Source organism: Heteronotia binoei, chromosome 1 (assembly GCF_032191835.1).
Source record: "Heteronotia binoei isolate CCM8104 ecotype False Entrance Well chromosome 1, APGP_CSIRO_Hbin_v1, whole genome shotgun sequence".
Taxonomy (NCBI): domain Eukaryota; kingdom Metazoa; phylum Chordata; class Lepidosauria; order Squamata; family Gekkonidae; genus Heteronotia; species Heteronotia binoei.
In genome coordinates this window covers 54,657,021-54,680,591 of record NC_083223.1, presented here as the reverse complement: position 1 = coordinate 54,680,591, position 23,571 = coordinate 54,657,021, and the positions used below count along the sequence as shown (strand labels likewise).

Here is a 23,571-nt window from a genome sequence, read left to right as displayed (position 1 = left end):
CTCATACGGAACTCTTTGTCATACTGCAGCCACGCCGCACCCGAGAAGTCCGTATAGGCCTTATAAATGATATCACAGTACTTAAACAGCGGAACAGCCCGTAATGGCTGCGCCTGCGCTATCACACCTGCGTATATCAAAAATCCAGGTAACCAATTGGCCCAGTTCCTGTCAACCTTTCTCCTTTTGAGCTTCTCCTTGTCCTTCTCGTCCATCTCATCCTTATCCTTCTTCTCAAGCTCCCTATAGAAAAGGCTAAAGACAGCCACATACTCGCCTCACAAGATCTTCTCCCTGGTAGCCACCATCAAATGGTTACCAAGAAACATGGCCATATCTCCGAAAGGTCAGGATTGAAAGGGGACTGAACCATAATGTGTCGAGGCCAGGCCCCAACCGCTGCACTGGGCGGGCGGCCATCCTACAGGCCAATGACTATAGGTCTGTTGACCCCATGGCAATGTCCCCGTTAACTGCTGCGTCGAAACCCCTTGTGAAGTGGAAGGCACCGCTGCCGGTGAAGTGACCTGAGTAGGGCCCCAAGGGTAAGGCTGCCCATGAGATGTCGATGCCCAAGTTTCAGGACTGCCATAGAAGTCAGAGGACCCACCTACGCCACCGGGCCCAAACATAGCCGTGGAGCCGGTTGGACCCGGCATGCAGGAGGAGCCCCAACCCCCCCAGGGCCAACCGCCGCTGTTACCTTGAATTCGCCGCTTACCCTCAGGGTCCTCAACATTGACCGCTAACACCACTGGAGCCGGAACCCCACCAGGCCTGGAAGGGCCTGCCCTGTCCGAGGAATCGCCCTCCACTTCTGATTCAGAGCCATTGTCTGCCAGCTCCCGTCCCGGACCTCCAGCAGCATCATTCTGTGCGGCCATGTCCTGTAACGAAGATAAGCGAGCCAGAACCTCCTGCTCAAACGCCTTAGTAGAAGTCCTTGCCACCTTACGACCCTTAGCCAACCCGGACGTAACCGGGTCCAAGCCATGCTGCCTTTCCAACACATCCAAGTGTTCAATTATGGCAAGCCTAGTGCAAGCCTCATCCTCCTCCCCAGGGCATGGCATAGGCGTATGCCTTCTCACACCCCTAAGGGGCTGTTTACCCTTTTTAGGACCCCCTTGTCCCTTTTTAGGACCCATAACTACCCCCAGAAATAAAATTAAGAAAATGGGGGGGGGGGGTGCAGGAGGAGAGTCAATCAGCTAGCCACTGCAGGAAAATTACCAGGAATATTGGCTGCCCCCACGCCCCCCAAGCAGCCGCTGTGGGGGAGCGGGACTCAAACAGTCCGGGCACTTAACCACTACACCAAGCTGGCTGTAGTCCAAGACCCAGTTCCTAAAAGAGGACTCAGCATCCGGTTGCCTGCCCCTGGCTACTACAAGAGGGTCCAAAGCACGTTTCACAGGACGCTGCACACGAAAACCAGGCCGTCTCCCTCTCCCCACACAAATCCCGATGCTCCCACCCTTCCAGGACGACACGCAAAATAACCAGCGTCCCAGCCGATCCGCCAACCAGCTGATTAGAAAGAGAAAAGGGGGGGGGGAGGAAAGGGAGATGAAGGAAGAACTCAGCCTTGAAGGAAGAACCGAACGCAAACAACGATCCCGCAGCGAAGCGGACGAAACCCGGACAAACTGTGCCACAGGAGGCGTGTCCAGGCTTAAAAAGCCCAGATCCACGCCCCCCCCCGGCATCCCCAGATGAGGGAGGATTGTTTGCCTCCACTCCATCCGGGGAGCCAAAAAACGGCCCCCGCCATGAGCTGGCGTGAAGCGGCGCGGGTGGGAAGGGGCCGCACTACCATTAGATTCTGCCACTTGGGATGTTTTGGCCAGGGAGTACTAAATGGCTTCTAATTGTTCACTTACTGGTTGGATGAGAGCCTTCATTTATTTTCTAAAATGTCCCTCCATATCCTCAAAAAGTGCTGGTAGGTCCTGTTTATTTAATACTGTCTCCACCACTTGTGAAATAGAAACTGCAATGACCAGCTTTGAATCTGATCAAAGATCTCAGAGAGATGAAAAGGAAGCAGAGGATTTTGAAGCTGGCTTTTGAGAGGCAGCAGTAGCTCCTCCGTTTTTGCCCATCATTCAGCCAAAAAAACGCTTGTTTGTTGATTCAAAATTTGCTGTGTAGTGTGAGGGGGAGAGCAGCGGGGAATTCAGGCAACTGTGATCTTCCATGGCGTAGCCACGCCCTCTCTAGTTTCATGCCCTTGATATATCAATATTTTTTTTGAACTATAGCGAGAAGCTTCATGACTGTAAACTATATGGTTTACAAGAATGCAGTCATAAAACACCATGAAAAGTACCTAAACCCATGAAATTGTAATGTGGCCCTGATGTGAGCATATAGGTCTTTTGCTGACCCAGTCAACATTTCAACCTTTCTTTGAAACTGTAGATATGATACTCCATCTCTCAGATATAACCAGTTCCACTCTTTCAACAATATTCTATCTTCAGGAGCAGTTGGCTAGGAGTTACCAGTTGCCAGGTTTCTTCAACTTGGCATCAGTCATTGTTCCTTTCTTCTTTACTACCATCAGCAATTTGCTCTATCAAATATACATTCCTTGAGTGGCAGATGGCTTTACATCCTGTGTGAGATACCAGGTCTATATTTTCAGCATCAGGTTTGATTCACGTTATCATCAGCTACTCCTTCTAAGAACTTTTGTGTTTAACATTCTTTATAGCTCCATAAGGTCTATGTGACAGCCTATCAGCATCACATTTCCTTTCTAGATCGCACATTTGTTGGGTTTGAATACCATTACAACTAGCAAAAATCAGCTCTGCAAACTCCTCTATGTATTTATTCTCTTGTTCACAATTGCATCTTTCAGTGCTTCCTTTAGGACTTGGTCCAAAGTCCCTTGATATCCCAGCCTAGCCTGATCTTATCAGATCTCAGAAGCTAAGCAGGGCCAGCCATGGTTAGTGTTTGGATGGGACCAGATTTTTTTTTTCTGGAACAAGAGATGTCAGAACTTTTAAGAAGTTAATGCAGTAAGAGTACATGGGATTCTTTGAAACTATTATTTTCATGTGTTACAGACTTACCTCTGCTTAAAAGCAGTTTCTAAACTTTAGATGGCCAAGGAGTGTGCAACCACAAGGAGTGCCCTGCTAAGGCCACACAGACCTCAGCACAGGAGAGGAGACAGGCCAAGTAGCTTCAGCTCAGGCCTGCCAGGATTGCAATTCATGCTGCACTTGTCTGGGAGTCAGTGTGTGGAGTGGCACACAATGGAAAACCACCTTGGAATGTCTGCTGTCTTGAAAAAACTCTACAGTGTCACAATGAGTCAGTTATGACTTGACAGCACTTTCTACCACCACCAAATTGATCAGGAGATTCCTTGCATTTTCTTGACCCTGTCTGGGTCAAAGTAGTGTTCTTGTATGTGGCATGTCATCTTCCTTCTCCATATTTTATTTGTTTGTTTGTTTGTTTTCTGAATTGCTCAATCCCTGCTACTGCACGACTCTAGGCAATGTTCAATATTTGATAAAAACATCAGAGACCATAAAATAAAACACAAACACTAATACAAAAAAAAAATCTAAAAGAACCAGATGGAAAATTACATATTACTTCCCATTCTGGATTGCTGGCCACCTCATGGGGGGGGGGGGGGGAGGAGAGGAATAGATCAAGTCTGGAGGGCAAGGAAAGAGTGCCAGTCAGGAAAGAAACCATTTCTGTCCTCAGCCCAAAGCCTGGCAGAACATCTCTGCCTTACAGGCCCTGTGGAACTGCATAAGATTCCACGGAGCCCTGATGGTGTTTGGCAGAGAGTTTCACCACAATGGGGCCAGGATTGAAAAAGTCCTGGTCCTGGTTGAGGACAGACAAATATCTTTGGGACCAGAGTATTCTATGTTGAGCACGCACTCGTTGATAGCCCCGTACTCTGCCTCGCAGGTACTGCATGCCACCAGGGTTTGCTTGGTGGCTTTCCATAGTAACAGGGCATCCCCCAGGAATATTCCAATTCCTGTAGTCGATTTTGCCTTGGGCCGATCCCCCCAGCTCGCGTCGGCATAGGCGCGAAGTTCAGGCTTTTCTCCCACTCTGAGGGATAGTTTTCGCTCTATCGTCCCACTGAGGTAACGCAGCACCCTCTTGGCCGCCACCCAATCCTTGTGGTGGGGCTCAGCGTTTTTCTGGCCCAATATGTGCACAGCGTAGCTAATATCGGGTCTGGACCAGCATGCTAAATGCAGCAGAGACCCGATTAGAGACTGGTATAATTGCACGTTCTGGAATACCTTGCCCTCAGGTTCTTTGCTATACCCTGTGGTCATTGGGGTTTGCACACTGCTAGCCTCCTCCATACCGTACCGAGCCAGCAGTGCTTTCACTTTGTTGCTTTGGGGCAGCTCAAAGCATCTGTCTGCCTTCCTTGATATTTCTACCCCCAGGTAATAGCTTACCGGCCCAAGGTGTTTGATGGTAAACAGCTTGCTAGCTGTTTCCTGGAACCAGTTTAATTGCTGGTTGGAGTCCACTAGAACAATCAGGTCGTCCACAAAAATGAGGACAACCATTCTGGACTCTCCCACCACCCTGCTAAACATACAGGGGTCAGCTAGATGCTGTTTGAAACCCACCTTCATTAGTGCTGAATTCAAGCACTTGTACCACGCGTGACCCGCTTGTTTTAAACTGTATAAGGCCTTATTTAGTTTCAATACGCCACCACCCCCATCGAAACCAGGGATTTGTTCCATAAACAGATCCTGGTCTAAGGGGGAGTTTAAGTAGGCTGTCTCGAAATCGAAGTGATGGGCTTGTTGCCCTGTGCTTCCAGCCTTGCATAATGCTGCTCTTAGGGTTTCCGCTTTTAGTGTGGGAGCGAACACTTGCTAGTAGTCTAATCCTTTTCTTTGACTGAACCCTCTGGCCACCAGCCTGGCCTTTCGTTGCACGGCCCCATCGACATTTCTCTTTATCCTATAGGTCCACCTACAAGAGATGACGTTCCTGTCAGCTGGCCTTGGCACTTGTGAAAATACCCCGTTTTTCAGCAATGAATCATACTCCTTTTGCATTGCTGCAAACCATGCCTGCCTCTCTGTGCCTTCTAGCTTCAGCACTTCTCATATGACTCAAGCTCAGGGGTGCTGACCAGATTTACATTTGGGAACCCGTATCTGGCCGGAGGGACACCCTTGGTTGTCCTGACAGATACTCGTGGCCCAGCAGTCGCACCGGGCTCGACTTCTTCAAGCTGACTGCTTGCCACCTCCTGGGCTGGAGGTCTGGGCTTTGTTCCAGTACCGTTATCAGTACTTGGCAGCAAAACAACTTCGCCATGCAACCTCGGCCAGCTGGAATGCTCGTTAAAAGCCGCTGACCTGCTGAAAGTTAGCTTGGCTTTCTTATCGCAAAAGCGATAAGACTTGGTTTCTGGCTGGTAGCCCAGAAAAGTTAGGCGTACTGCCCAATCACCTCCCTTCCTTCTATTTTTCAATGGAATGTTCACCCAAGCCTGCGTCCCGAAAACTCTTAAAAATTTCATGTCAGGGACTTTATCATATAGCCTTCTATAAGGCATGTCATTCACAGCCTTGCTCCAAATCCTATTACAAAGATATGCTGCGGAGTACATGGCCTCAGCCCAATAAGAAATTGGCAATCTGGCATCCTCCAACATGCTGTATATTAAATTCTGTAATACAGCTCCATGCCGCTCGGCCAGCCCATTTTCCTGGGGCGTGGCTGGGTTAGCTAATCTGCAGGCAATGCCCTGGCTCTCCAGCCAACTTTTCAACTCATTTGACAGAAACTCACCCCCGCGGTCAGTCTTGAATAGCTTTGATATGCATATCCAACTCCCTTTCCACCGCTTTTGCCCATTTAGTAAACATTTTATATACTTCGGACTTGTGCTTCATGGCAAACACCCAGGAATACCTGGTATATTCGTCGGTAGGCAATACTGCCTCCCCGACAGACTCTTTGGAAATGGGCCAATCACATCGAGGTGAATGAGCTCTAAAGCACGCTTACTCTCTCTGGTGCTTTTCCTAGCTACTGCACAAGCCCTGCTCTTAGTCTTTTTACAGACCTGGCAGTCTAAGTAACACCTGCAGGGCACCTTCAGACCTGGCACCATCTGTAGGGTCTTTTTCAATGCATTAAACCCACAGTGCCCGAGTCTTCTATGGAACAGATGGATGCATTGGTCGTGCACTGGCACATTTGACACTTGTGCAGCCTGGGCACAATGGCTCTGGACCACATATACATTCCCATCTCTTTTCCCAGTAGCAAGCAGCTTCCCCCCACCTCCTAAGATCTTACAACAGGTTTTTTCAAATTTTACCTGATAGCCATCATCAATTAGCATGCTGACACTTAGCAAATTAGACCTTAATGAGGGGACACACAAAACATGCTGGAATGTGCAATCCAAAACAGGAAACTCTACACAGCCAGTACATGTAACAGCCGAGGCAGTACCGTCAGCTAATCTAACATGACTGAGTTCAGGAATGTCAACATCTCTCAGCAGCTCCTTGTCGCAGCAGAGATGGCTTGTTGCACCAGAGTCTAATATCCAGACAGACCCGGTACTCTCTCCTGCAGAAGTGACCAGCCGGGCTTCTTCCTCACATCTGCTGTTGGTCCTCCGCCCTCGCTGCCTCCGTCCATGCCGCTTCCCTTTCTCTGGGCAAACGCGCAACAGGTGCGAGGATGAGCCACAACCAAAGCAACGCCTGACAGACAGTGCAGTCGGCTCCACTTCAGCCTTTGGTTGTCTGCCAGCAGCACAAGCCGGCTCATTCTTGGACGCCTTCCCAGACGAGCCGATAGCCACATGCTCTGCAGCTGACACTCCCGGATAGCTCACAGCTGCAATCCTTTCCTGGAAATCAAGCAGGTGGGCACACACGTACTCCATAGTCAGAGTCGCCACATCAACCGTCTCCAGGGATGTAATTAGGGGTGTAAACTCCGGCGGCAACGAAGACAGCAAAATATACACCCTGTCATCAGGAGCTACAGTTTTGCCCCTGGCTTCAAGCTCAACAAAGCAGTCTGTTAGCTTCTTGATGTGCTGCCTCACACACCCTCCAGCCGGCATTAAAGTGCGGAACATCTTCCTGGTCAAGGCCATTAGGGAGCCTGCAGTGGTACTAACGTAGACCCCACTGAGCGCATCCCAGGCAGCCTTGGCAGTGTCCTTCCCACGCACATACATCAACTGGTCATCTCCTACTGCTAGCACAATATTTGCCAGAGCCTTCTCGGCCAACACAGTCTCGGCAGGAGATAACACGGCAGGGGGATTACTTACAAACAGCCATTGACCCTCACGCTTAAGATAGTGTTCCATTCGCAGGCTCCACACCGCGTAGTTGGCTGAGTTAAGCTTCTCGACGGCCACTGCAAGCTGCTGCTGAGCCATGACGCCGACTCCTCCACACAGCTGGCTGCCGTCCTCCCTCTGGCTCTCGGAATGAGATAGCTGGTACTCCTTTGTCCTTCAACCGGCGTTCCTCGCCTCCGGCTCCTTCACAACTCTCGGTCAGCTCAACACTCACGTTGCTCCTCCGCGCAGCGGAACCGCACTGGGCCCATAACCCTATCGGTGCGGGTGTTTGCAGAGAGAGCGGTGTGATGTGCTCAACGGTGAGCCCCAGTAAAGAAGTGAGCCAGACACCTGCAGCTAGTGCTAAAACAGTGTATTTACAATATATATACAACGTGCTCACTAGTGCAGAAAAATACATTAAACACAGGACCAAAGTGCTCCGCCAGCATGTGAACTCTCGAAGAGAGACCTGTGCATTGCAAGCACAGTCCATATATAGTTCCATCAGCCAATCCTGGCAGTCCACAGTCATGCTGACTCAGCAGGTCCTTTCCACCTGTCCTCTGCCGGCTAGAACCGGCCTGTAGATAAGGTCACTGTGACCTAGCATGCCAGCTAGATCACCTGCTGTCATGTTTGAGCTGTCAAACTGTGTAAAGATAGATTCAACTACTGACACAGAGACCATCAGCAGATTGCTGTCAAAGGAGTGTATTGCTCTCCCGGGGACATATTGGAGGAGACAGTCCCATAGCTACATTGGTCTCTGGCCACTCAAGGTCTTAAAAGTCAGCACCAAAATCTTGAACTTTACTCAGCGCTCAACTGGGAGCCACTGCAGCCGGCATAGCACAGGTTGCATGTATGCCATCCATAACGTTCCTGTCAGGACTTGTGCCACTGCATTCTGGATCAGTTGGATCTTCCAGATCATTCTCAAGGGCAGGCCAGTGTAAAGCAAATTACAGCAGTGTAGCGTGGAGGTGACTTAGGAAGGCAACCACTTCCTTATCCCTCCACTCCATTTTCCTCACTGAGTTTAGGTTGCACTAATTGGCAGACGCTATTGTATGCTTTGAAGGCTGATGTACCCAGCCCCTTTAGTTTTCTAAATGTTTTAGCCTCATTTTCTGCAGAATAAATCCTGTAAATTGTCTTTGAATGAGAGAAAGCAGTTTTATTTCTGTTATTTAAACAATCCTGAGAATGGAATTGCATAACAAGAATTTCATCACAGCATCCATGGATAAAATGTGTTAGCAGGAACAAATCACTCGTATCTTGCAAATTTTCTCCCTGCTCTATCATTTTCCTCTAGTAGTGATTCAGTCTATATAAATACTCTATTGGCTTTTCGGCACTCTTTTGAAAATTGTGAAAATTCGGCACTCTTTTGAAAAGTCTCTCAAAATTGTGTGTGTAGATGGTCTGCAGTTGCGGCACTTCCATAACTGTTCTCTAGCTCCACTAAGCAATCCTGTACTGTTATAACTTCCTGCTTATAAAGCTACATTCGAAGCAGGAGGTGATGGGCTATCTACCAACCTGCATTCCTTTCAAGTTGCAGACATCTCAGAATTGGCTGATAATTGTTGAATTTGCAATCTTCAAGTATCAAAATCTATTTCTCTTACAGGTTTTGGAATATTCCCAGAAAAAGCATCTTCATTTATAGGCAGCATGATTGTAACCACTACTTTTTGTTGCTAACAATTATATAGTGTGCTCCTCAACCATTTTATGTACTCTTCTGGTACTGCCACAGCTATAATGAGTGAAATAAGAAAAGACTCTTTTCTGGGAGCTTCCTCTGCAACAGGAACTCTACCAACAGTTACAGGACCAAATTCCTTTTCTGCTGTCTCTCCTGACTTTGACAGATTACTTATATGCTTGGCATTTTTTTGTGTGGAGTACTGTGATTTAAACTTTATTTGATAGGTGTTATTACTCACCGATTTTCAAACTTACAGGTATTACAAGGCTCTTGACAATAACTGGACAGAGAATTTCTCTACAGACTTGCACAATACTATTCCTACTTTGGCACCAGGCATTCATTTATATTTACTGCCCATACCATAGTTACTTAAGAAACATTCCAAATCTGTGTCAGATGCAGCTGACAATAGTCCACACAGCCTAACAGAGCAATCTTGATCCAAAATGTACAGTTTACACACATGCAAGACAAGACTTTATTGGCATAAATAAAAATATAAAGTACAGGGTCGGGCAAGTTACGATTAAGACAGTACAGAGTGCTTACAGAATAAAATTAGGATTACAAGATATAAACAAGGTAGCAACATAGTAAAACCTGATACATAGTACTACTTATCAGGATGAGTAGCCATAGCTCTATAAAGAAACTTTGCTACTATTTCAGTTATTTCTGAATCAGCATTATCAAGCAGGAAAAGAACCTTAATCAACTGGAGTCTCTAAAATTTGGGCCAATATGGGATACAAAAGATCCTGGCAGAACGCCAAATAAAGAGGACACTGGAGAAGAACATGTGAAACAGTCTCAACACAATCCATTTTACATGGACTGTACCTACTCGAGTAGGAAGTCCCTTGAAATCTGCCAAATAAAATGGCTAATGGAAGGACATTGAATCGAAACTGTTCAATTTACAGAGTTCTCTTTTAGCTGAAATTATTCTACAAGTTGGTTAAAAATAGTAACAACTGTATAAATACTCAAGGCAGCCCTGTCATAAATTTTGTAACTTCTATTTAATTCAAACTCAAAAATGGATTTCAAGAGTACTTCTTCAATTCAAGAGGGAATTCAGGTCTTTGGACAGTGTGATGCTGCCATGTGACAAATTGATGAGAATAACAATGAGCAAACTTATTTTTCATACATGATGACAAAGTATATAGAATAATTAACATGAAACACTTCAAGCCTGTTGTGCCCAAGCAGTCACACTCTCTTCTGCTTTTAACAGACTCGTGGAATAAACCAGTAGCTCTGTTCTACTTTGGTGTGTTGTCTATCTTCTATCTTGCTGAAAGTTTCTTGTAGTTCCTAAAACATTAGTGTACAATTGTATAGACAAGCTGGAGTTCTCCTGAAGTAAGCCACCTGATATTTCAGGCACTCCGATCCCTGTAGGAAGACTCCCCTCCCCTTATATGGAATAACTCTTTTCTTTACTCCCCTATTGCAGTCAAGATTACCCTGTCATTCCCCACACCGCTTATTACACAACAACAAAAGCACTGGCTTTGCTCCATGTGTATTAGGTTTATGCTACTGGTCTTCAGCTGGTGAGTTGGGAACCACAAGTGAATCGAGTCTTGAAATCAGGTGAGTTGCCGCAATCAAATTAACATTTTCTGTTTTGTCTGTGTGTCTCTTTATAGAGAAGAGAGACTGAGACAAAATACTGAGACAAAAAAAGGACAGAGATGAAACACAGATTAGATTCAGAGGACAGAGCTGCCTAATCTTGAAGAGTTTTGTGAAATATATTTTGGCAGGTTTAGTTTTCTGTCCATTAGTGACAGACAGTATCTGAAAAATTCTCTCTGCCATGAAACTGTTAAAAATATTAAAGGCCACCAAAAAAGAGGGAGAAACACACATACTATAATAATGAAATTAATGCAGGGTGAAATTAAATGCAGATCCTGGGTCTATAAAGGTAGGAGAATAGTGCCCTAACTTCCAAGTACTGTGGGAGGACTACAAAAGCTGAATCATGTCAGCATCCTGTTCCCCATATTTAACATACAAGATGCCCCAGAAAAGGCACAAAGGTCATGGCCTGCCCTGCTTTCTCCTCCTGGAAACCAGCATGCAGGGATATCCTGCCTTTGAACATGGAGATCCCTTTCAGCCATCATGGGTAACAGCCATTGATGTGCCGATCCACATCTAATTTTATTCAGTCCCCTTTTAATGCCATTCCAGTCTCACATCCCATGGCAATGTGTTCTGCAAGTTAATTATATACTGACTTAAGAAGTTAACCAACTTGTATAATAAGTTCTTTGACCTGAATCTATTGCACATCAGTTTCTATTCACATCACATCTATCTATTGTACATGAATCTATTGCACATCAGTTTCAGTGGGTTGTCGCCCTTGTTCTAATGTTCTGAGAGGGATTAAGATTCTATCTACTTTGTAAACACCATGGATAATTTTACAAACCTCTCTCACAGGGATCGCTAACCCATTGACAAAATGGCACAGAAGTAATTGTTATTTTTGAGTTATGAAAATATCCTGAGCTCCCTCTGCACCAGCATATTACCAGGTCTTGTTCTGTCCAATAAACAGAATACACATTAGGATGAGACCAGAAATTAAGCTCTCATCTAAACAGCACAAAGGAAAATCTGATGAAATAAAAGTTAAAAAAAACAAAACAGAAATGTATGGAGCAGATCTTTTTGCAATCTTCTCCTAGGTCTTCTAGAGGTTGCATGAGCTACTCTCCAACAGCTGGCAAGCTACTAAGTGCTCACAAGCTACGTATTGGAATTGTCTGCCCTATCATATCCTGCCCTCAAGTCATCTTTGTTCTAAACTGAGAAAATTCCAAATTCTTTAGCTGTTCTCTGTTCCCAATTCCTCTTCTAATAACCTTCAGCAAAGACTTTGCCACTTTTACAATTGCCACACATTGAGTCAGTATTTGCACTAAGTTCGTCTCTTTTTTTCTGTGCAGTCCCACATTGCGATTGCACAGGAACAGGCTGGCCAAGGAGAAGAACTTTCTAGCTTTCAGGAACCGAACAACGCCCTCGCCTAACTTGCTGCATATATAACAATGTTTCCTGCTGAAACTGTTGTGTGCCAAGAGGGAGAGGTGTTATCATTCCTCAATTCTTCTGAGCCACCAAAGTGAGAGGAGCTTTTTCTAGTGGTTTGTCTTTTCATCGACAGAATGGTGCAGAAATCTTTAAGAAATGTGCCCAATATGGGATGAAAATGACCCTCTCGGATAAGCACTCCCTTTATCTTTTATGTTTAGAGGAGTCTCATAATGTAAGGGCATGCCTCATAATGTAGGGGCATGCCTACACTGTCAGCAGTTTAACCCCAAAGGCCCAACATGATAGGGCTTTGGGACTAAAAATGACCTCTTGGAAGAAGGTGCTTTCTAGCTCAGGGACTGCTGCATGTGAACCCGAGAAAAGACCAGAGGCTGTCACCTCAGTGAGTTCAGGGCTAGCATCAGATCTGTCTCAACATAAGTCCTAGTCTCAGGATCCAACATCATGGCACCATAGTGCTTTGGAGTCACCACTTTAAAAAGCTAAGTCCAAGTTAAAGCACCAAAAATCTTCAGCCTCTAAAAAATGCACTGAATCCAAGACTGCTCTCTCAGTTCTGGAACTTTTGTACTGAACGAGAAACCATCATCTTCACTGCCTTTGAGGACACGATCCTGACATATACAAGAACTCAATGAGTCCATTTCAGGAAGTGAACTCCCCCTGAAGTGGGTCCCAGCTCAGAAGATGTCAAGGAAATCTCATTCTGCTCCAATGTCATCCGTTCCATATGGGGTTAATTGGCCTCCCACCTTCCCTCTGATTCTGTGCCCTACGTATCCCTGTGCTCCCTTTCCAGCATATAGCTCAGCATCAGGTGACTTCTTTTTCCAGCCAACATACCCACACTCAAAGCAGGAAGCACTTGGGGCATCAGTAAACTAAGCCTTGCCTCCTATTCTACTGCCTTACTGTCAATGAACATGACTTTCTTGGTGATAAGAGGGTTAGTGAGTTAGCTGCACTCAGAATGGTCCATAGTGGACAAGTACCTTTTACTTGTTTTCCAGCTATGGGGATTTCCAACAGTAGACCTTTATGCAATGTCAGAGAACAAGAAGGGCAGGCAACTATCCAGCATCCCTGGGAGATGCCTTTCAGATTCCTTCATAGGCCTTTTTTACACCTTTCATCAACGCCTCTTTTATGTAAGGTTATTGCCAGAATACAGGTATTCAGAACACATTGTATTTTAATCAACCCTGTAGTAGCTTACTAGGAAGCAGGCAGCAGAGGACTAGCATGGAAGCCCAGGTGGGATCAGTTGTGAACAGAGTGTAGGCAGCAAGGCCAGGAAGTAAAATGGAAAGACATGGGAGTTTAGGGGAAGAAGAGGACTGTACTGGAATGTGTTTGGGCAGAGGCAGGACTATGCCAGAGCATGATGGGACACTGATGGAAGTCCAAGAGGAGGCAGGAATCAGGAATACTGCAGCAATAGTTGGGATCCAGGGAGAGACAGTTGGAAAATCTCAGACCCTAGTGGTAGTTGAGAAGGTAAGCTTCCCAATACCCAGATCCGGGCAGGGGATCCCCTGGTTTTGCAGGCTCATCCCCTCCACCATCCAGCTAGCCAGTAGGGGGAAGCCCTGCTTCAACAGCCACAATGTGCCTTTAAACCTCGGTAGGCTTAAAAGAACCTTGCAAACTGCTTGTGTTTTGGACTGTGTGTGCGCCTTTAAATTTCAGCTGGAGGAAAGCTGAATGGGCAGGGCAAGCAAGCAGAACAATGTGGCTCTTCCCAGTGAGTGTGTGAACCATATGAGAAAGGAAGAGAAGCCAGTACAGACCCTCTGTTCGTGTTGCATTGGTTTCAGAAGTTGTGTGTATAGTAAAATGGTGTTAACTAGAACCTGATCATGAAGCAAAGAAAAACTCCACCCCCTAAGCTGCTCTCCTTTCACTTTCCTGTTAATCTGAAGAAGTTGGTTGAAATATATCAGATGGTTACATTCAGCAACTCTTGTGACTTAATTGCCCCAGTGAGATCACAAAAGTGTGTGCTTGCAAACTGTTTCTTTTGGCCTCTCCCTCCCTTCCTCCCTCCCCCCCTCTCTCTCTGTATACACTTTCATTTAGTGGAAGTGCAGCTGTTGGGAGATGAGGAAACAAAGACTGCATTCAGGGGAACTGCATTGTTGTATTTTTATTTACAGATTTTAGGGAATGGGTAAATCTCCAGGCTCTACCTCCAAAGTCCCCAGATATTTTCTGAGTTGGACGTGGCAACCCTATAAGAGGATGGAGTAAAATATGCATTCCAGGGGGAAAACACCAGAAAGACAACTGTCAGCCTTTCTCCAGGAGAAAGCATTGGCCTCGAGACGTGCTGCTGGAGGGCTGGTAACTGTGGAAGCTGCAAATGGAGAGGCAAGTCTGGTGAAAGACTTGGGGAAAATGGAAGGGGAGCTGGCAAACGCAAGCCGATTAATTTGCCATGAAGTAAAAGTGGAGGCTTAGTTGACCTTGGGGAGACACCTTGTGGTGAGAATAGAAAGTGACTGTAAATAAAGAGCACCTCAATTGCAGTACCTGGAGTTTTTGGCCTTTGTGACTCTCTGAAAAGGGGTGAGGTCTGCATGAACTGTTACAGCCCCATGTTGGCCCAGACAAGTCTGATTCTCCCCTCACACATTACATTCAATTCCCTCCTGCACTAGATTTGCTGCACAAGTAGGAGATTCATCATCATTTATTATTATTATTATTATTATTTATTATTATTATCCAGACTGAACCTCACAAGGTGCCCAAAAGTTTTACTTTACTCCCATAAGTTGTCCATTAGGATGTCATATTCCCATAAGTGGTCAAGGTTTTCTAATTGGGCAGTTGGTAGGAGTTTTTCCTCATTTTCAATCCAATTACCAATTATTCTAGACTACCTGCTATCTTTATGTAGGTCAAAATTAGCATTAGGGACATTTAGTGGCTATATTGGGCTTTTACAAGAATGTAGATAGTTGGTCACTGTTTTCCCACCAGGTCACATGGTAGTTTCTCAAGGGCATTAATGATCTTTTTCCTCATAAAACAGTATTTGTTCCCAATGGAGTTTATCTCTGGTTTTAACAGACCTTATGCTTTCTCCCTTTGAGCATCTTGCCTCCTCTCCTGTTCTACTGCCTTACTGTCAATGAAGGTGGGGTGGCCTCTCATAGGAGGGTCAGTGAGTTAGCTGTGTTCAGAGCAGATCCACTCTTCACTCAGTTTTTCACTGACAGGGTCACTTTGAGACCTATCTTTTGGCTAGGTGTTCCACAGGGAAACATCTGCAGATAAGGTTGCCAAGTTCAATTCAAGAAATATTTGGAAACTTTGGGGGTGGAGCCAGGAGACTTTGGGGGGTGGGACCAGGAGACATTGGGGGTGGGGCCAAGAGCAAGGTTGGAACAAGTACAATTGAACTCCAAAGGGAGTTCTGGCCATCACATTGAAAGGGACTGTGCACACCTTTTCAATGCCTTCCCTTCATTAGAAATAATGAAGAATAGGAGCACATTCTTTGGGGGCTCATAGAAAGGAGGAAAGGCATCAGATGCTATGCTGCAAATTTGGTGCCACTACCTCAAAGAACACCACCCCCCCCAGAGCCCCAGACACCCACAGATCAATTTTCCATTATTCCCTATGGGAATCATTTTCCATAGGGGATAATAAAGTGTCCAGTGGACATTCCCCCCTCCCCCCCGCTTTCTAAAGCGGAGGGAGGGCCTCCAAACTGGGAAATCCCCTGCATCCACCTGGGGATTGGCAACCCTCCCTCTCTCTCTCTCTCACACACACACATACACTTACTGGGTCTGGCTCCTCCACAACAACATCTGAAAAGTACAGGGGTTACAAGCTGCTCTCTGTTACATACACTATTACTTGCTCTGAAAATAAAAGCAAAATAAACGGAAGCTGCTGCTGACCCTTCCCCATGAAGTGCTTCCTGTTTCCTGCTCAGTTTTAAAGGCACGCAAACAACAGAAACACACACACACACACATTTTAAAATGGGGCCTGTTTGCAGGTTTCTAAACCTGCTGGAGCTCTAGAGGTACATGGTGGCTGTGGGGGCGGGGCTTCCACCGCCAGCCAGTTGGCTGGGGGCGGGGGGAAGCCTGTAAAACCGGGCGATCCCCCTCTGGGACCTGGGGATTGGGAAGCCCATCTGCAGAGAAGCAACATGGGTGACTTCTGAGACCTTTGTATGTCATTATGCCATAGACATAGACTCTAGAAGGAAATCATAAACTGAGAGAGCAGTATTTCACTCGCTTTTTTACTGATAGACTCACACTCACATCCTGGGTGAGTAGCTTCATATTTTCTCAATGTGGGACTACAGGGAAGAATGAAGATGAAAAAGGGTGCAAAGCAACTGCTAGTGAGGAATCAGTTATAATGTTCCATCTATACCTTGGAGCTAATAGCTGCTAATGGACCTCTGCTCCATATGCTTATCAATTCTCTCTTGAAGCTGTCATTGTTAGTAGCTGCCACCACTTACAGTAGCAGTGGATTCCACATGTTAATTACTCTTTGGGTGAAGAAAAACTTCCTTTTATCTGTTCTAAACCTACTCGTCAGCCACTGTAGCCATCCCTCCCCTGCTCTCCCAGCCACTGGCTTATTGGCCAGGTTCTGCTCTCCTGGTGGCAGTGTTGTGTCACTTCCAGCCTGGTTGTGTCTTTCTCTGACTGGGCCAGGGGAGGCAGCCAGTGGTCACTCAGGTCTTGTGGGGCTGGCTAGCCAGCCACAATAATGTTAGATGGGGGGTTGTGCTAATATGTGTCACTTTACACTTACACTGAACTTCATTTGCTATGCTGTTGCCTACTCACCTAGTTTAGATATTGTCTTGGAAATCTTCGCAATCCACATAGGTTTTCATCATCCTGAATTATTTAGTGTCATTTGCAAACTTGGCCACTTCTAGATTATTTATGAGTAAATTAAACAACACTAGTTCTGGTACAGATATTTGACAGCTTATTTCCCAGCCTGGTGAGAACTGACCTTTTAGCCTACTTGCCACTTGCTATCATTTAATCAAGTTACTAATCCACAAGATGTCTCATCCTCTTATCCCATTTACACAGAAGCCTTTGTTGAAACAAGGGTTGCCATCGTTTTATGAGCTGCTTCTGAGTTATCAAAAATATCCTGAGCTACTAAAACATACAACATAGTTCAAAGTCCCTGCCAATATATGAAATTTGCTCCCCCACTCCCAGCTAAAGGCAGGACTGGTTCCAGTTCTCTTCACATACACAGAACAGGTTGCCAAGTGTCCAGTACTGACCTGGACAGTCCAGTATTTTCTGCTTAGTGAAATCTGCAGCCACTGTAGCAAAGCTCCAGGCAGGCACCCTTTTTTTCTCTTGCAGCTTGACAGAGTGGCAACACCTCTGGAGTGACAGTTTGGTGTAGTGGTTAAGTGTCCAGGTTTGATTCCCCACTCCTCCACTTGCACCTGCTAGCATGGCCTTGGGTCAGCCATAGCTCTGGCAGAGGTTGTCCTTGAAAGGGCAGCTGCTGTGAGAGCCCTCTCCAGCCCCACCCACCTCACAGGGTGTCTGTTGTGGGGGAGGAAGGGAAAGGAGATTGTGAGCCGCTCTGAGACTCTTCAGAGTTGAGGGCGGGATACAAATCCAGTATCATCATCATCTTCTTCTCTGTCCACTTTTTCTTCATTGTAGCCTGCAAGGTTTGAAAAGAACAAAAATCACACATTAGTGATCAGACAGGACGTTCAAGGGGAAATTGTATTGGCTGGAGTGAAGAAAGCTGGAAAGGGAGAAACCTTTGTGGCTAGCCGATTGGCTTCCCATGTTGGTTCCAACCAGGGCTTTTTTGGTAGCAGGAACTCCTTTGCATATTAGGCCACACACCCCTGATGTAGCCAGTCCTCCTGGAGCTTTCAGTAGGCCCTGCACTAAGAGCCCTCTAGGCTCTTGGAGGGTTGGGTATATCAGGGGTGTGTGACCTAATTTGCATAGGAGTTCCTGCTACAAAAAAAAGTCCTGGTCCCGGCTGACTTTGGGGGAAAGGCTGAAGAGTTTGTAGGCAGAGACTTCCTCAGATATGCCGATATGCAAGCAGGGTGTCTGCCTTGTTTTTTTATTTCTTGCAGATGCTTTGCTGTGTAAAGCTGCGGAACTGTGCACATTTTCTAACGACTAAGTGTTACTAAAGTCATTGAGGGTAATGTTAGCTATTAGCCACAGAGTGTGTGTGTGTGTATGTATATATATATATTTGGCCGCTGTGTGACACAGAATGTTGGACTGGATGGGCCATGGGCCCGATCTAACATGGCTTCTCTTATGTTCTTATGTTCTAATGTTGGTTAAGATTCCGTGGTAATTTTCCCAATTGCTTCAGTGGGAGAGTTACCATACACTGTTTCCCTTTCAGGACAATGGGGATTTTAAAATGCTTAGTTTTGGATGGATTGTGTCTCTTATTATGCCCCTTTTATACTGTATAAGATATAATTTGGTAGGCTATCTGTGTAAGCCTATGCAGATTTACTCTTTCCTAATTATTTAATTGATTTCAATAGGCTTACACTGACAGTAACTGCATAGAATTGAACTGCATATTATGTTAAATATAATCATAATTTAGAAAAGTTAAACATTTTTAATCTAGAAATGTGAAACTACAAAGCTGAAATAGGTTTGTTAGGCCTTAAGGTACTATAGGACTCTGACATTGTTTTCACATACATGGTAAACCTGAGCCTGGGCAGCACTGCTTTCGAATTCAAAATGGAACACTCTTCATCAAAAAGAAACAGAAAACAGAGGCATCCGATGTGGTGTAGTGGATAGACTGTAAGGCTGTGATCTGGAAGAGCCAAGTTCAAATCCCCATTCTGCCATGGACATTTACTGGTTAACTGAGCCAATCACACACTCTCGGCCTAATCACAGCTTCACAGGGTTGTTGTGAAGATAAAATGGAGGATTAAAGAATTACAAAAGTGGGATATAAATGAAGTAAATTAATAAAATAGAACAAACAAAGCCTTCTGCACACACAAAACAATATGCCAAGGAAAAGATATCCAACTTAGTCTTTCCCCCAGCATGCTAGCTTTCAAAAAGGAAGGAAGCTGAGCATATAACAGTGTATCAGCCTCATTCAGTCCCCTCTTTGGAAAGAAAAAAGGCCCCAGTGACAGGGAGAAGAAAAGAAATAACTGTTGCATGGATGGGAAAACCCGCTTTCCCATCCACAGGGAATCCATTCCAGTTCTGCCATAATCTTTAAAAAATACTTTGGAGCAAAACATGTTTGTGAAAGATCAGCCATGATGCTGTGGGGAACCAGGAAAAAAAATACCATTTCCCAATAGCATCAGACTTAGAGCTAATAACCCATTTGCAGACACCTACTTTCCCCTAACATTTCTTAAACCTAAAACCATATTTACTATAGAATGAGTGTAATCCTGTTTCTCTCTCCAGATTCCCCAGTACTTGTGGGGGGGGGGGGAACCTTGTGAAGCTTTATCTCAGGAAACTGTGGAAATATAATCATTTAATATCTTCAAAATTAAAGATGATAGATTTGAGGGAGACAGTATTTCATTTCACTGAAACAATGTTTCATTTCGCTGAAGCATGGACTGTATGACATCTGTAGGTTATCACCATCTGTGGGTTTTAAATCGCTTTATGTCAAAAGCTGTTGCAAACTACTCACAATGTGTATGTGTGTGCTTGCATAATAGATAATTTATCCAAGTTCTATCTGCCAATATTTTATCTATTCATTTTTTAAATCCTCATATTGAGACCGCATATGGCTCCAGATTAAATTGTCCACTAATGAAATAGCCACAGTATTTGCTAATTTTCCATCCTGCTACAAACCCGCAGGCCCCAGCATGTCCTATATAATTCTTGAGGGTTCCATTTCCCTCAGGAGCAGATTTCAGCAAAAGCATTGGATTATGATGAAGGCAGAAGAGAGGAAGGAAATTTCCCTTCTTTTGATAGAAGTGCCTGCTGCTAGTATAAAATAGGGATGGGCACAAACTGGGAAAATGGTGGTTTGTGTTGGTTTGTGGTTTGTTTGATTGGCCAAACTGGTGGATCATGGTTTGTTTGGTTTAGGAGGTGGTAGAACAGCCCCCTCACAAGTTAGAGATGCCAAACTCACAGAAAGCCTTCAGCAGGAGCAGGCTCTCCATCTGCCCTCCAAGTTTGGCAAAGATTGGATTTGGGATACCCAAGTTATAGCCCCCCAAAGCAGGTATCCCCAGGAAAGCTCAGCTCCAGCTTCAGATTCAGTCCCTGAAACCACAGCTAGCAACACCTTCCCAGCCAGGAGACATATTTAAAAAATTATCCCAGTGTTTGGAAGAAAAAGGAGTCCCTCAAAGCCTTCCCTAAATCAGCCTTGAAGCAAACAACAACTGATCTAACTCTTCTCTCTGTGAAGTGAAAGTAGCTGAGCCAGGATGTGGTATTATACTGGCATATAATCTGCTCCCATAGAGCAGAAAACCCATGGTTTGCTCCCAGAGCTGCCAATCAAGCTATGGACAACTGTATTGAGTGTTTTGGGGCTCTCCACAAGTCCACCCCCAGCATTGCCTAGGAATTGATTGAATCAGCACCAGGCTGTCTGGAGAACAAAAATGAACCAAACAAACCACCATGGGAAAATATGGTTTGTTTTTTGGTCTGGGAATGATGATACCTAATAAACCAGTTCAAAATGAGCCACAAATTGGTTCAGTTTGTGCTTGAGCTGCGGTTTGTTTCTCAGTTCGTGCCTATCCCTAGTATAAAATTCAGTCTGTATCTAACCCTTTGTATTGTATCAGATTCAATTATGTTTTGTTGTAGAGCATTCAATATGTTCATGAGTTCTTATCCCTTACCCAGGCCTTAGGCTACTCTGAGCCATGGCTTGCCATGGAAGCACTGGTCTTTCAGTAATTCACAAATCTGAGGGAGTGGGTGCTATCGGTGTATACTATGGGAATTCATATAGCAAGGCCTTTGGATTATCCCAATCCTTGCAACTCTTTCCTGGCTGCAGGGTTTGCATAATGTGCATTTTGATTGGGCTTCTCCAGCAACTACCATATGCCTGTTGGTCCACACTTGTTTCGGCAGCCTTTACATTGCCTTTCTTTGGGGCCTTCTGCAGAATCAAGCTCCTTGAGATATCATGTCAGGACCATTCTGGAAGTGATCTAGCTTGCCAGGACATGTCAGTTATTGGCAGTCAGCTATTCGTACACCTAAGGTACTCCAAGAGCAACCAGGGCAGGTTCAGTTCTCATATCTGTTTGCAATCTGCCTTACCGGGCCAGCTCTGTCCAGTTCAGGGCATGAATGACTACCTCCAGGTCAGCCCCCCCCCCCCCCCCCCCAGTTCTAGCACCTTCTTTGTACATGCTGATGGTTCTTCAATCTCCAGGTTTCAGTTTGTCAGTTTGCATTGTGGCCTTGGGACTTACCCCCGCCTGAGTTTGGAGTGCATTCCTTCTGCATAGGGGCCACCATCTTGGCCTTGGAACTGTGTCTTTCTGTTCCAGCTGAACAGATACTGACAATGGCATACAGGTCTTACATACGCTCTGCAGGAAGTTCACTAATGTCCGTGTGCTTTAGTCCCTGCAGGCCACCTCAAATCTGTGTGGATAATGGACCATCATGTTTTGAGCAAGGAGGTATATCACATCATCATGATGGGGAGAGGCATTAGAGTCAGCTGCACATCACTTAGTGTGGGCCTCAGGGAATGCACTGGTCTGCCCTCCTTTCCACTGTGTCATGCTGCATGTCAAATCAGGGCCCACTGGATGCTTTGGTCAATCAGGTAGTATAGGACACTGGCAGGAGCTGGAGGAGGGGTTACCCACCCAGCTCTTGTGGCAGTTGGGGTATGGGGATGGATCCTTTGGCTAGGAAGGCAGTGCCTTTGATTTTGTGGTTCTGAGGACCCTCTATAAGGGGTGGAGACAATAGATCGGCACACCCAGCTCAGGGGCTGCCATCAGGGCTCTAACCACTGAGTAGCACGGGAAGCACAAAGCGGCTGGCATCCACATGGCTCCTTTTGGGTAGCTTTGCCATTCCTTGGATGCAACCTAGCAAACAGGCAGGGAGTGCAGGGTTCATCAGGTGGCAGGTGGTTCAGGATCCTTCTCCATGCAGCACCAATGCTCCTGTGGTGTAGTCAATAAAAGCTGTGGCCTGTTTCACTAAAATCACTATTGTCAGGTTGTTCATTGCTTCAGCTGCCTCACTCCTCCCCCAGTACCCCAAAGTCCACAAAAAACATTGGTCCTGTTCCAACCAGCATATGATGTTGCACAGCATGTCTGTTCACACACTGAGCAAAGCTACACAGGGAATCTGGGTCCTCTTTCCCTAAAATCGCTCAGGAATATATTGACACGTTTTCTATTGTAATATTCTGTATAATTAGGCTTATCCACCGTGAGTGCTTGGGATAAAGTGGACTGCAAATCTGGATAAATTAATGTTTAACAAATCAGAAGTCTGCCAGTGTCCGAGATAGAGGTATGATTGTCTGATAGCCTGATACCAACACCACATTTCTTTTGTTGAGGCCTGGTTAACACATGTTGCAGAATATGGTGTAAATTTCTGATGTCAAAGAATGGCCTTTGCCTTTTTAGGTAGATGGTGGGGATATTTTTGGGGTTTTTTTTAAACTTTCCTTAAAAAAAAAAAAACTTCCCTGCAAGAAGGAATCTAGAACAACTGGGACAGGAGTTTGCTAGAACTTTCCTATGTGTTGCAAGATTTGTAACTTTTTTAAAATGTGAGAGTAGCCAAAGGTGGCATACCTATCTACAATCTGAAATGGCAGAGTCTCCACCACCACCATTGCTACAGCATATATAGACCAAAACTCACTCTTTGTAAATGTAAATGCATGGCCTGTGCAGGAAGTCAAGCACCTATTCAAGCATAAATTTTGTTGAATCACAAAGGACATGAAACTGCTTCAAATATAAAACAAGCCATTGCAGAATCTCAAACACTACTCTGCATATCCAGCTACGGTTAACAGTGCAATTTGCCACTGACGGATGGCATATGCAATTGCTGTGCATATTATTCCTGCCTTGAATGATTTGGAAATGTGCTTCTCCAATGTAAGCAGAAGATTTTACTTTTACGTTCATGAAACAGGGAGGGCCATTGCTAATCACTGAAGCAACAGTTTATTAATTCCAGAAGACAAGTACATTTCACAAATTCGATATAAAATCTACACAGTATAAATGACTGTTATGATGGTGGTGGTGGTGATCATGACAATCATAGACTTCACTGAACATAATAATCTTTAGTTTTGTGTAGTGTAGGCAAATGTTATTAATAAGTATATATCTAGTGGAATGCCCAGTATACATTACATCCATTTT

General features: G+C 45.3%; 1 protein-coding gene across 1 annotated transcript; it reads right to left on the bottom strand.

Moving 5' to 3' along the window:
• Window positions 1–1,411: 1,411 nt before the first annotated feature.
• On the bottom strand, window positions 1,412–4,577 carry LOC132590128 (uncharacterized). Its single transcript, XM_060263381.1, has 2 exons — window positions 3,881–4,577; window positions 1,412–1,530 (listed from the first exon to the last, which is right to left on the bottom strand). The coding sequence occupies exons 1-2, from the start codon at window positions 4,575–4,577 to the stop codon at window positions 1,412–1,414; spliced, it is 816 nt and encodes a 271-aa protein (XP_060119364.1).
• Between the last annotated feature and the right edge of the window lie 18,994 nt (window positions 4,578–23,571).

Excerpts from the sequence above, each read along its gene's own strand:
- LOC132590128 (XM_060263381.1), bottom strand. The coding sequence starts at position 4,577 with ATGGTTGTCCTCATTTTTGTGGACGACCTGATTGTTCTAGTGGACTCC. Across the intron at positions 1,531-3,880 it reads CTCTGGTCCCAAAGATATTT|CTGGTTGGCGGATCGGCTGG; the intron begins GTCTGTCCTCAA and ends CTTTCTAATCAG.